We start from the raw sequence: 14,648 nt of genomic DNA, 5'->3' as shown, positions 1-14,648 counted from the left end.
TAACTTAATCATATTCTCATTGACTAGAACAAGATATTTCTAATAAACTATTTTAAAATGATAGCTGTTTTCATACTAGAAATATTTTAGCACAGACTCTGTGAATTTCTGCCTAAAGCTAAAGAAGAAATATTTTGTTTTATAAATGGATTTATGGAGTTGTCAATTGATTTTTTGCTCTCTTTTATTTGAAGGCATCACTTACACTTGAAGAAAAGCAAAAATTAGCAAAAGAACAGGAGCAGGCACAGAAGTTGAAAAGCCAGCAGCCTCTTAAACCCCAAGTACACAAACCAGTTGCTCCAGTCAAACAGGTCAGTTAATTTCTTTTGCATAAATTAAAGTATACTACTAGTGAGTAGAAACTAGCCTACTATTATTTGTAAAAGATGTATTTCAAAGAATAATTTAATTGGTTGTTTCTAAAAAAAAGTATGAGCATAAAGGCTTTTCTAGCAGTTCCTTCATAACTTGCCTAATGTACAGTGTTTCATGATAGTGCTTACTATCAGTAAAGAGGAAGCTGAATGAATAGGTGAGGTTTTAAAAAAAGTTAGGTCTCATAGTTCTTCAATTCTCTTCACTTTGAAATGATCAAGAGTATTATTAATATATTCATGCTCTTATGTATTATATATATATATATATATATATACACACACATATACATATACATACATATTTATTTATTTTAGACATTGATGGACCTTTATTTTATTCATTTATTTATATGTGGTGCTGAGAATTGAACCCAGGGCCTCACACATGCTACGCAAATGCTCTACCACTGAGCCACAACTCCAGCTCTGTGCTTACGTATTTTTGAATTAAAAATAGTTTTATATTTTTGGTTTTCACTTATAGTTTATTAGTTTTTTTTACATTTTTGGAAAATGTATCTGTGTCACCTGACCAGTATTTACTTCCTACTATGTTCCAGATATTGTTTTGGATGCTGGTGCTATGGCAGTGAATAAAACTCTGTTTGTAGAGAGAGTGTTTACATATCTTACTATTTTAAGAAGTAATTGTATTTAAAAGCTTTCTTAATTTTTTTTTCTGTTGCCTCTTAATTATAAGTTCTTCCTCTGAGAAAAAATTCTTTATAGGTGGAGAGGCAAAATTAAGAATATCTTATAAGGTAATTATTAAGAATGGAGGGAACAAATTCCCATGAAATTCTGATGAAATTAAAAATATAAAAATAGTATTCTTTTTTGTAATATCAGTTTATTGAGAAGAATGCATTTTTACTTTGCAGAGATAATATATCATTTAATTGGAGTTTAAAGTTTAGGTGGCAGGCTTTATTTGTCTTACAGGCTGTAGTTTGCTGACTTGGTGTAGACCCTTGAGATTAATTTTAATTTTGTCCTTTATAATTTAATTTGTCACATATTTGCCAATTATAAATTAATTTGGATTTCTTGGAGATAAAAATGATTCCCTCATATTTTTCAGACTAAGGACTTGACAGACACATTGATGGATAATATGTCATCATTGACAAGCCTTTCTGTTAGTACCCCTAAACTTTCTACTTCGAGCACCTTCACTTCTGTTCCTTCTGCGGGCCTTGGTATGATGTTTTCTACACCAATTGATAATACAAAGAGAAATTTGACAAATGGCCTAAATGCAAACATGGGGTTTCAGACTTCAGGATTCAACATGCCAGTTAATACAAACCAGAACTTCTTCAGTAGTACAAGCACACCTGGAGTGACCAAAATGACTCTGGGAGCACCTTCTACTTTGCCAAACTTCAGTGCTTTGAGTGTTCCTCCTGCTGGTGTGAAGCAGACTCAACAAAGACCCACAGATATGTCTGCCCTTAATAATCTCTTTGGCCCCCAGAAACCAAAAGTTAGCATGAACCAACTGTCACAACAGAAACCAAATCAGTGGCTTAATCAGTTCGTACCTCCTCAAGGTTCTCCAGTTATGGGCAGTTCAGTAATGGGAACACAAGTGAATATGATGGGACAATCTGCCTTTGGTATGCAGGGTAATCCTTTCTTTAGCCCACAGAATTTTGCACAGCCACCAACTACTATGACCAGTAGCAGTTCAGCTAGCAATGATTTAAAAGATCTTTTTGGGTGAGGTTTCTTACTCCTATTTTTCAAGGATTATTTCTGTTTTAATCATGGGTAAGCTGATTTACATCTCTGTATAGATGGCTTGAAGAAACTGCTTCTATGGGAAAGTGAATGGTTCTATGACAGAAAACACATGTTTTCATGCCAGCCAGCATAGTAATTGTATGGACTCCTAACCAGTTGAGTTTTTTAAAGCATTGAGGATTTTTTCCCTCTTACAAACAACTCTTCAGGTTTTTAGAGACCCAATCCTTACCAATCTCAAAGAGAAAAAGGACAACTGAGTTATCTTGAATAGCAGAATTTTTAAATCAAATGTTTATTTTGGCTTGTAAATTTTGATGTTATTAAAAAATTGAGTTGATGGTAACTGCAGGCTCACCTGTTACATACTGTGTGGTACAGTCTACCTTCACAAGTCATTAGTCTACATTTTAGTATGTGAAAAATCTTGATGCTATATTGATTTGTTTGCATTTAGTTTGAGAAAATGATAAGCATAAAAAGAAGGATCAGGTCATTTGCTTTTTTCAATCTTATTTAAGCTTTTTTGATGAACTAATGTTGAGTACAAAAGTCTGAAAAATACTGCAAAATTTAATTTGATTTCATTGGTTTAAAAGCATCATTAACAACTATCTCAAATGCAAACTAATCATTGTGAATTATATTTTAGCATGATCTGCCTCAAATAGCAATGTATTTTTCTGCATTTACTTGGATATATTTAGAATCCTTTTTTCCCCCTACTGTATCACAGAAGAGGTATGTACTGATTTGTACTGATACTTGACGAAGCACTCTGATGTGATTTCCCTGACTACTGCCTTTATATTTTGTTTCCAATTCTGAGGTTTCAACTTCTGAGGTTGTAGCATATGTGAATCACATTTTCAAAAAGAAATTTGTAAGAATTAAACTATATTTAATGAGTAAACTTTTGAGATTTCTTCTGTATTGTTTTAAATGTAATAAACTTCTTTAAAAACGAGCAGTTATATGTTCTGGCTACCCACAGATTAATTTTCAGTTGCCATGATAATCTGAACTCATAAGTTGTTACTATTAATTCTTTCTTTTCTAGGGATTCCAGGAACTTTTTGTTTGTACATTGTAATGTTCATAATCAGCCATTTTTAGAAAGCAAAGAATAAATTCTCCTAACAAGAAAAATTTTATTTTTCAAAATCTTTCTCTGATGTTTTTCTTTAATTTGCTGATTTTTCAACCACAGAGCCTTATGCTATAAATGTCATTTGTATTTTTAAAAATTATATTTCACCGTTATGTGATAACTTTAAAACTTTTAAAGAACTGTGTATGTATTATAGTTGCTGCCATACAGTTTGTGGTTTTTAATTATCTGGAGCCAGCAATCATTTAAAATAAATCATATGAAGTTTAGTGTGCTGGTACTATGTTTATTCATTGGAATTAAATATTTGTTGAAAAACACACACATATACGTACACACAATATATTTAATATGCGGTACTTGACTACAAAATGTGATGACATTAATATTGCTTAATATTAATAATAGTGTTCAGTTCAGAGGGCACTTAAAAAAATAAGTCAGCTTTCATGTCTGGTTTTTGAAGCTAAATACTTTGCAGCATGAATTTGGAAGGATTGATAAGATTGCTAAAGAAACTTAGCCAAGAAATGAAAAACACTTGGAAGATCAAAAATGTTTTTGTCAAATACATCTACAACTTGACCAAATTAGCTGTCTTGTTTTTAGTATAATATTAATATTTCTTTTGGGAAAAGTTTACATGTAGAATAAGATGGATTATAGGAGAACTTTTCTTTGTAACAATTTAGTAGTGACTTATTAGGAAATTTTTATTGTTTTAAGGTTGTTTTTTTTTTTAGTTGTAGATGGACAGAATACCTTTATTTTATTTGTTATGTGGTGCTAAGGATTGAACCCAGTGCCTCACACGTGCTAGACAAATGTTCTGCCACTGAGCCACACTCCATCCAGCTCCTGGGAAATTATTTTTTAACCTTATAAAATAACTTGATGCCAGTGTTGAATTCTTAATTAGAAGGAAATCTTAATATAACAGTTTATTTGACTTGAACTTCTAAAAATGAAAAGTTGTTATCTGAAAAAACATATCATTCTTAAGTAATTCTCACTGGCTAAAATTTGCTCTTTCACTGAGGGAATGGTGCTACACTTTTATGAAATTGTTTTGACACTAGCTCAGTTTAGTACTAGATCCCTTTATAATCATTGCAGATATTTTAAGTCCTTTGTGCTTAGAGTAGAAAATTGGTAAGTTAAAGAACACCCTTAGACAAAAATTACAGCAAAGATTGCCTTTCATTCTCTTTTCTCGTAATGCTAAAAGTGTGTAATATATGTAGAAGATGTATAAAAGGAAATGGAAGTAGACTAAGCCTAAGTCTGGTGTATTTTTTTTTTTTTTTGAATGCTTATAACTCCTTTTATTGAACAAGGAAGTGAGTGGTGTTTTTATTTTTTTGAACCTGTAAATACTCACATGATTGCTTTTACATATTAAATATATATGTGAAAATACATGATAGCAAGCAGAGTATGCACTAAATAAATTTTAGCTTTGATAAACCTTTCCATATTAAGTTGTGGTTTTTATACTTGTGATTTACTGGTCTTGGAATAATTTTAGAACAAATGAATCTGTAAGAATCCAAACTATAGAGGATTTTAAGAGATTACCTGCATCAGAGCTTCAATCTCTTAACATGCAGTAAGACATGCATTTTATATTGCAACTGCTACAAAAATATATACATGGAACATAAGTTTGAGAAAATGTCTTTAATAAATGTAGTGTACTCTATTTTTTTAGTATTTTCTTACAAAGTTAATTTTAGTCTCTACAAGGTTTTTTTTTTTTTTTTTCCTAAAAGGATTTTATGACCTATAATTTGAATTAAATTGTGGTAATTCAGCCCTGCCTCTCAGACCAGATGTAAAAACAGGGGGCCTGAGACTTATGTGGCTTACCCAAGGAGGTCAGGGGCAGGAGTAAAAGCTAGCTTTTTCCTCCTGATCTGAAGTCGTGCTCTTTACCACATTGCATTCTTTATTTTATGCATTTTTCTGGGAGAAGTTTTGTTGAAACTGATGTATGTAGCAAGTATAAATTCAGTATTTATGTGGTGCTATAAATATATTTATATTGGAAAAAAATTGGTGTTGAAGAGGGAGGAGAAGGAGATGACAGAAAAGGAGTTTACATAGTTAAAACAAAGCTCAGGTGCTTTGAATTGTGAGGAGGACCGGACCGGAGAACCTGGGTTAGTAGTGGTTGCAGTACCACTATATAACAGAATTGAAGCTTATAAACTTGAATGAGGGTGCTGTTGGAAAAGCCCTTCCACTAAAATGGAGCCTGTTGAATGTTAGAAGCTTTTTCTATCCAGAATAGCTAAGTTGTTCCAGCCACTCAGGGAGGATTAACTATCTAAGGTAAACCACATACATAATTAAAAAATTTCCAGTATTCTAATTAAAAATAGGTGAAATTAATTTAATTTTTTAAAATTTTTTATTTATACATGACAGTGGAATGCATTACAATTCTTATAACACATATAGAGCACAATTTTTCATATCTCTGGTTGTATACAAAGTATATTCACACCAATTCATGTCTTCATACATGTACTTTGGATAATAATGATCATCACATTCCGCCATCAATTATAACCCCATGCTCCCTCCCCTCCCCTCCAAACCCTCTGTTCTATCTAGAGTTCGTCTATTCCTCCTATGTTCCCTCTCCCTGACCCACTATGAATCAGCCCCCTTATATCAAAGAAAACACTGGACATTTGGTTTTTTGGGGATTAGCTAACTTCACTTAGCATTATCTTCTCTAACTCTATCCATTTACTTGCAAATGCCATGATTTTATTCTCTTTTATTGCTGAGTAATAGTCCATTGTGTATATATGCCACAGTTTTTTTTATCCATCTATTGAAAGGCATCTAGGTTGGTTCCACAGTTTGGCTATTGTGAATTGTGCTGCTGTAAACATTGATGTGGCTGTGTCCCTGTAGTGTGCTGTTTTTTAAGTCCTTTGGGTATAGATTGAGGAGAGGGATAGCTGGGTCAAATGGTGGTTCCATTCCCAATTTTCCAAGAACATCTCCATACTGCTTTCCATATTGGCTGCACCAATTTGCAGTCCCACCAGCAGTGTATGAGTGTATCTTTTTCCCCACATCCTTGCCAATAATTATTATTGTTTGTCTTTATAATAGTTACCATTCTGACTGGAGTGAGACGAAGTCTTAGAGTGGTTTTGATTTGCATTTCTCTAATTGCTAGTGATGATGGATATTTTTCCATATATTTGTTGATTGATTGTATATCATCTTCTGAGAAGTGTCTGTTCAGGTCCTGGCCCATTTGCTGATTGGGTTATTTGTTTTTTTGGTGCTTAGCTTTTTGAGTCTTTATATACCCTAGAGATTAGTGCTCTATCTGATGTGTGAGGGATAAAGATCTGCTCCCAAGATGGAGGCGCTCTATTCACCTCATAAGATTGTTTCTTTTGCTGAGAAGAAACTTTTTAGTTTGAGTCCATCCCATTGATTCTTGATCTTAATTCTTAAGGAAGTTGGGGCCTAATCCCACATGATGGAGATTAGGGCCTACTTTTTCTTCTATTAGATGCAGGGTCTTTGGTTTTATTCCTAAGTCTTTGATCCATTTTTAGTTGAGTTTTGTGCATGGTGAGAGATAGAGGTTTAATTTCATTTTGTTGCATACGGATTTCCATTTTTCCCAGCACCATTTGTTGAAGAGGCTATCTTTTTTCCAATGCATGTTTTTTACACCTTTGTCTAATATAAGATAATTGTAATTTTGTGGGTTAGTCTCTGTGTTCTCTATTTTGTACCACTCAGTTTGGGTGCCAATACTATGCTGTTGTTGTTAGTATTGCTCTGTATTATAGTTTAAGGTCTGGTATAGTGATGCCACCTGCTTCACTCTTCCTGCTAAGCATTGTTTAGCTATTCTGGGTCTCTTATTTTTCCAGATGAATTTCATGATTGCTTTTTCTATTTCTATGAGGAACGACATTGGGATCTTGGTAGAAATTGCAGTAAGTCTGTATATTGCTCTTGGAAGTATGGTCATTTTGATAATATTAATTCTGCCTATCCAAGAGCAAGAGAGATCTTCTTTCCATCTTCTAAGGTCTTTTTTAACTTCTCTCTTTAGGGTTCTGTAATTTTCATTATATAGCTCTTTCACCTCTTTTGTTAAGTTGATTCCCAAGTATTTTTTTTTTAAGTTATTGTAAATGGAGTAGTTTTCCTCTTTCCATTTCTGAGGATTTATCACTGATATACAGAAATGCCTTTGATTTATGGGAGTTGATTTTATATCCTGTTACTTTGCTGAATTCATTTACTAGTTCTAGAAGAACTTTTAGGGTCTTCTAGGTGTAGAATCATATCATCAGCAAATACTGCCCATTTGAGTTCTTCTTTTCCTATGTGTATCCCTTTAATTTGTTTCATCTGTCTGATTACTCTGTCCAGTGTTTCAAGAACTATGTTAAATAGAAGTAGTGAAAGAGGGCATCCCTGTCTTGTTCCAGATTTCAGAGGGAAAGCCTTCATTTTTTCTCCATTTAGAATGATGTTGGCCTGGAACTTAGCATAGGTAGCCTTTATGATGTTGAGATATCTTCCTGTTATCCCTAATTTTTCTAGTGTTTTGAACATGAAGGGGTGCTGTATTTTGTCAAATGCTTTTTGTGTGTCTATTGAAATGATCATAAGATTCTTATCTTTTAAGTCTATTGATGTGTGATGAATTACATTTATTGATTTCCTTATGTTGAACCAACCTTACATCCCTGGGATGAATCCCACTTGATCATGGTGCAAGATCTTTTTGATAGGTTTTTGTATTCGATTTGCCAGAATTTTATTGAGAATTTTTGCATCTATGTTCATTAGAGATATTGGTCTGAAGATTTCTTTTTTGATCTGTCTTTTCCTGGTTTTGGAATCAGGGTGATATTGGCTTCATAGAATGAGTTTGGAAGTGCTGCCTCTTTTTCTATTTCCTGAAATAAATTGAAGAGTATTGGTATTAGTTTTTCTTTAAGAGTCTTGTAGAATTCGGTTGTGTATCAATCCGGTCCTGGGCTTTTCTTGGTTGGTAGACTTTTGATGGTGTCTGCTATTTCGTCACTTGAAATTGATCTGTTTAAATTGTGTATATCATCCTGATTCAATTTGGGAAAATTATATGACTCTAGAAATTTGTCCATGCCTTTGATATTTTCTATTTTATTGGAGTATAAGTTTTCAAAATAATTTCTAATTATCTTCTGTATTTCTGTAATGTCTGTTGTGATATTTCCTTTTTCATCATGTATGTTGGTGATTTGAGTTTTCTCTCCCCTTCTCTTCATTAGCATGGCTAAGGGTCTGTCAATTTATTTTTTCAAAGAACCAACTTTTTGTTCTGTCAATTTTTTCAGTTTTTTTTTTTTTTTTTGTTTCAGTTTCATTGATTTCAGCTCTGATTTTAATTATTTCCTGTCTTCTACTGCTTTTGGTGTTGATTTGTTCTTCTTTTTCTAGGGCTTTGAGATGTAATGTTAAGTCATTTATTTGTTGACTTTTTCTTCTTTTAAGGAATGAAGTCCATGCAATGAACTTTCCTTTTAGAACCCTTCATAGTGTCCCAGAGATTTCGATATGTTGTGTCTGTGTTCTCATTAACCTCTAAATTTTTTTTAATCTTCTCCTTGATGTCTTCTGCAACCATTGTTCATTCAGTAGCATATTATTTGGTCTCCAGGTATTGGAGTGGATTTTATTTCTTATTTTATCATTGATTTCTAATTTCCTTCCATTATGATCTGATAGAAGGCAGGGTTGTATCTCTGCTTTTTTATATTTGCTAAGAGTTGCTTTGTGGCAGAGTATATGGTCTATTTTAGAGAAGGATCCATGTGCTGCTGAGAAGAAAGTGTATTCTCTCATTGAAGGATGAAATAGTCTATATATGTCAGTTAAGTCTAAATTACTGATTGTATTATTGAGTTCTATAGTTTCTTTGTTCAGCTTTTGTTTCAAAGAATCTAATGATGAAAGAGGTGTGTTAAAGTCACCCAAAATTATTGTGTTGTGGTCTGTTTGATCTTGAACTTGAGAAGAGTTTGTTTGATGAACGTTAGAAGCTCCATTGTTTGGCGCATACATATTTATTATTGTTAAGTCTTGTTGGTGTATGGCTCCCTTGAGCAGTATGTAATGTCTTTTTTTATCCTTTTTGATTGACTTTGGTTTGAAGTCTACTTTATTTGATAGGAGGATGGAAACCCCTGCTTGCTTCTGCAGTCCTTATGAGTAGTATAATTTTTCCCAACCCTTCACCTTCAGTCTGTGGATGTCTTTTTCTATGAGATAGAGGCAGCATATTGTTGGGTCTTTTTTTTTTTTTTTAATCTAATCTGTTGAGTTTAGGCCATTAACATTCAGGGTTATTATTGAGACATGATTTGTATTCCCAGCCATTTTTGTTTATTTTTGGTATTTAATGTGACTTGGTTTCTCCTCTGATTAGATTTTCCTTTAGTGTAATCCCTCCCTCTGCTGATTTTCATCATTGTTTTTCATTTTCTCTTCTTGGAATATTTTGCTGAGGATGTTCTGTAGTACAGGCTTTCTAGTTGTAAATTTTTTTAACTTTTGTTTATCATGGAAGGTTTTTATTTCATCATCAAATCTAATGCTGAATTTTGCTGGGTATAAGATTCTTGGTTGGTGTCCATTTTCTTTCAGAGCTTGGTATATGTTGTTCCACCATCTCCTGGCTTTGAGGGTCTGGGTTGAAAAATCTGCTGAGATACCAATTGGTCTCCCCCTATATGTGATCTGATTCCTCTCTCTTGTGGCTTTTAAGATTCTATCCTTATTCTGTATTCTAGGCATTTCAGTTATAAGGTGCCTTGGTATAGATCTGTTGTAATTTTGTACATTTGGTGTCCTGTAAGCCTCTTGTATTTGGTTTTCCAATTCATTCTTCATGTTTGGGAAATTTTCTGATATTATCTCATTGAAGAGATTGTGCATTCCTTTGGTTTGAAACTCTGTGCCTTCCTCTATCCCAATAACTCTTAGATTTGGTCTTTTGATGCTGTCCCATAATTCTTATATGTTATGTTTCTAACTATCTTCACTGTGTTATCAACTTTATTTTCCAGATTGTATACTTTGTCTTCATTGTCTGACATTCTTTCATCCAAATAATATAGTCTGTTTGTTATGCTTTCTATTGAGTTTTTTATTTGATTTATTGTATCCTTCATTTCAAGGATTTCTGACTTTTTTTTTCAGAGTCTCTATCTCTCTCTTGAAGTAATCTTTTGCTACCTGTATTTGCTCTCTTATCTCATTGTTGGAGTGATCAATTTTTATTTATTTAATTCACAGATCATTTTAATTATGAACCTTCTGAACTCCTCCTGACATTTCATCAACTTTGCTGTCCATGGGTTCTGTTATTATAGTGTCCTGGTTTGTTTGGGGCACTTTCCTCCCTTGTTTTTTCATGTTGTCTATGTATCTTCCTTTCTTACAGTGTGGATCTGAGATATTACACTTTTTTCCCTATTTTCTTGTAGTATCTGTACAGATTGTCTGTACCTCAGCTTGAGGCTGGGCTTCCAGACCCTGCTGGTGTCCCTCAATGTATGCTACTCCATCCTGGACCTGGATCCTGTGCAAGTCAGCATGAATGGATCTGGGCCGCTGGGCTTGACCTCTCTTGGTAGTCTGTTGGTCAGAAGGGGTGGTCCTGTACCCAAGGCTAGGCTCTGATGGGTGTCTTCCCTGCTGGGGGAGGGGTGGACTGGGCCTTCTGTGAGCCTGGGACCTGCACAGGCAGGTGTGGGTGGATCTGGGCTGCAGGGCTTGACCTCCCTTGGTAGTCTCAAAATTAATTTTAATATACCCAAAATATAATTTCTGCATGGGATTGATACTAAAAATTAATGAGTTTGTTTACTTTTTTATAAAGTAATTCCTTTTTGGTACTTTGAGATCCAGCCTATATTTTATACTTAGCATATTTTAATTCAGACTATTCATATTTCAAATCTCAGTAACTATGTATGGTTAGTAGGTATTGCATTGGATAATATGGGTATATATAGAAGTTGAGTGGCTATAGGAGTGATCAGTGATAATAATCAACTCTCTCCTAGCTCTTCTTTTTTTTTTTTTTTTTTGCCCTGCTTTGTGCTACTGGAGCAGGACTCTATGATCTCCTCCTTCACTAGCTGGCAGAAGGTTGGGCTTCATCAATAGAGGCCACTGGAATGCCACTGCAGAGCAGTCGCAGCAAACTGAGCCTTTATTTCTGGGTTCTGTGTCTCCATTATTATTCACTGTAGGAGCCCCCTAGCCCAAGCAGAGGAGCTCCAGCTACATCTCAAGTTACATCCTCCCTTCCTGCCACAGAGGCGCAGCTCCAGTGGGTTGTTTTGCTGGCAACTCTGCCACTCTGTGGCTCGTGCCCTCTAGTAAGTTTCTTCACTGGAAGACTGCATGTTCCTGTGGAAACCACACCTTCGTAAGAATCTGACTTTCACTATGGGAGTGGAGTAGGGAAGGAAGCTCTCTCTGTTGAGTTTCTAGTTCGTTTCTTTTTTTTTTTTTACCTTTCCTTAGCCTAGAGGTAGTAGCTGCCTTTTTTTTTTTTTTTTCTGTACCCGCTTCAAGTCCTCTTTTATCCCTTAAATAGTTAACCAGCTTCTACTGGTTAGCAATTACTGTATTTTCTGTTCAAATAGCTGTTATGGTTTGTCTCCTCATTGCATCCTCACTAATAAGACTCTGAATTTAATACTAAGCCATTTTTAGGTGGAGTGGCTTTATACACACACACACACACATATGTATATATATGTACACACACACACATACTGCTAGGAGAAGTATTTTGGAGTATAGATTTTCAAAGTAGCTTCTGATTTTTATCTATTTCAGTCGTATCCATGATGATATTTCCTTTTTCATCACAAATTTCAGTAATTGTGTTTTCTCTCTCTTTTTCTTCATTAGTTTGGCTAAGGGTTCATCAATTTTGTTTATTTTTTCAAAGAATGAACTTTTTGTTTTGTTGATTTTTTTGGAAATTTTTTTGTTTCAATTTCATTATTTCCAACTCTGATTTTAATTATTTCCTGTCTTCTACTGCTTCAGATAATGTTTTTTTAAAAATATTTTTAGTTGTTGATGGACTTTTATTTTTTATTTATTTGTATGTGGTGCTAAGAATCAAACCCAGTGCCTCACGCATGCTAGGAAAGCGTGCTACCACTGAGCCATGACCCCAGCCCCTTCAGATAACTTTTGATGATCAAGAATACTGGAAATAATAATGTTATCTGCTTAAAATTTTTCTATTAGAATCAAGGATGACAGGAAGGCAAGGAGCAAAATAAGTGAGCTATAATATTGTTCACTAATCATTTATAGTTTATTGAATATTTAAGAACTTCAAGAATCCATGCTTAGGGGCTCAATAAATTTATACTTTATTTCAGAACTTTAAGAAAACATGCTTATGGGCCCAATAAAGGATAGAATAAATCTATCCTTTTAGAATAGTGGCTGGTTTCTATGGGGGAAAATGTTTGGCTTAAATATATTTATTCTATAAACTACCAGAAGATGTCACTATTTCCCAAGTAATAGTTGTAGTCATTTTTTATAGGTGTGTTTTTTGAAAAGAAAATATTGATAAGGATATCTGACTTGTGGTATTGAATCAGTAAAATGTTAGGACTGCAAGAGAAATACTTCTGGAAGGTTTTTTGTTTTGTTTTGATTTTTGACACACTAAATATTTTATGTGCTGTGCATGTTGGAATGACCAGGATACTCAGGGTTCCTTTCAGGTGTACTTTCAAGAAGAGTGGAAGTGGTAGAAAATCTTCCAAAATATCCTCTGATTTTGATTTTTCCCAATATTTCAGTTTTCATTGATTTAGAACAGCTGTAGTACACAGTATGATACAACTGCATTTACTAAATTACCAAATTTTCTAATATATTTTTATCTTAGATAATATGTAAGTATCCTTGGATTTTCTTTTCTGTTTTCCAATTCATGGTGTATAAAGCAAACCTAAAATGTTCTGTGCTGTAAAAATACTGGATGAAGGGAGCAAATATTTCTCCATTGTCCTCACAAGGGGAGAATTCAGACTGCATTGGAACCAATATATACTCAGAGTGCACAGGTTATACATGTTGATGGAAAACAATTCCATCATCTTTACAGCTAGAAAAATGGTCTTAAAAATTGACAATTGATTTTTTTCTTGCATCTCTGCCTGACAACTCAAAACATCAGTGGTCATCTTCATACATTTAACTTTCAATAGTGAAGTCCTCCCAATCCAGTTCCATATGGAATTAAAAGACTTAAAGAACAGTGAAGAATGAAGCTAAAAGTGCTTTGTAAGTATAAGGGAGTCATGTTCTAAGTAAATTCTTGCCTTCTATGATATGTATGAATGGTTCCATCCTGGGTATTTTAGTTATTTGATCTTTTTTCTCCCCCACCCCCTTCTTTCTTGCAAGGAGTCTTGCTGTGTGGCTCAGGCTGGCTTGAATTTCTGGGCTCCAGCAATCCTCTTCAGCATCCTGAGTTTAAAAATAAGTAAATAAATAAGTTGGATGGAATGGCATAAAGGTTTCTAGTATTCTCCCTTTAGAAGGGGTTTCTTACCCAGGCTGGGGTTGAAAGTGGCAATCTTGTAAGATCTAGTACATGAGTATTTTATGTTACTTTCTCTTCACTCTATTGCCAGTTTGCCTTAAAATACAGTGGAACATTTTAATGAAAGCAAACATATTAGTATGTAATCTCGAAAACCAGCACGCTATTTTATTTTAAAAATTTCCAAGGTAGCTAGAACAAATTTACCAATAGTTAGGTGCTCAGTAAAGTTTTTAGAGATACTAGGATTGTGAGTATATCTTTCCTGAGTTATGTTAAAGTCACTCAATACTACCCCAGTAGGTTCACAGGATCTCAATGTACTGTTATCATGGTGGAACAAACCCAAGGTATGGGCTTTAGGACATCCCAATTCTCCAAATTCTCCTAGCCATGTGACTTTGGGCAAAATTTGAATTGTGGTTTCTTTATCTGCTTATTTGTTTCACAAGGTTGTTAGACTCTGTATATGTTTAACTATTAATAAAAGACTGTCAAAATTGGGAGTTCATGAAAAAGTCAAGCTTTATATACAATTTGGCTTGTAGTAATAATAGTTATCAACAATATACAAATTTTAAAGAATTGGGAAAAGTCCTGAATAAGAGAGAAAACATCCCAGGGTGTTATGGAAGAATGAGTAGGAGGGGTATGGAGTTGGGGAAGGGAATGGAGTTGGCTAGAAAAACTGCCACAGAATTCAGGAGAGAAGAAATCTTAAGATGATGAGTCCTCTTTGTTACTTTTTTTTTTTTAATGAAGTTTCTTATCCAAACAT

General features: G+C 34.0%; 1 protein-coding gene across 3 annotated transcripts in view; it reads left to right on the top strand.

The window, feature by feature from the left end:
• Window positions 1-3,506, top strand: part of Scyl2 (SCY1 like pseudokinase 2) — a 61,761-nt gene extending 58,255 nt beyond the window's left edge. For all 3 annotated transcript variants that reach the window (XM_071609604.1, XM_027947177.2, XM_071609603.1), the window contains 2 exons: window positions 195-314; window positions 1,462-3,506. In XM_071609604.1, coding sequence (XP_071465705.1) covers window positions 195-314; window positions 1,462-2,106 — 765 coding nt within the window. In that variant the 3' untranslated portion in view covers window positions 2,107-3,506. The remainder of the gene's footprint in view (window positions 1-194; window positions 315-1,461) is intronic.
• The last annotated feature ends 11,142 nt before the right edge of the window (window positions 3,507-14,648 follow it).

This window comes from Marmota flaviventris, chromosome 3, assembly GCF_047511675.1.
Source record: "Marmota flaviventris isolate mMarFla1 chromosome 3, mMarFla1.hap1, whole genome shotgun sequence".
Taxonomy (NCBI): Eukaryota; Metazoa; Chordata; class Mammalia; order Rodentia; family Sciuridae; genus Marmota; species Marmota flaviventris.
Note: the sequence above shows the minus strand (reverse complement) of the source record. Positions and strands in the feature narration are given on the sequence as shown.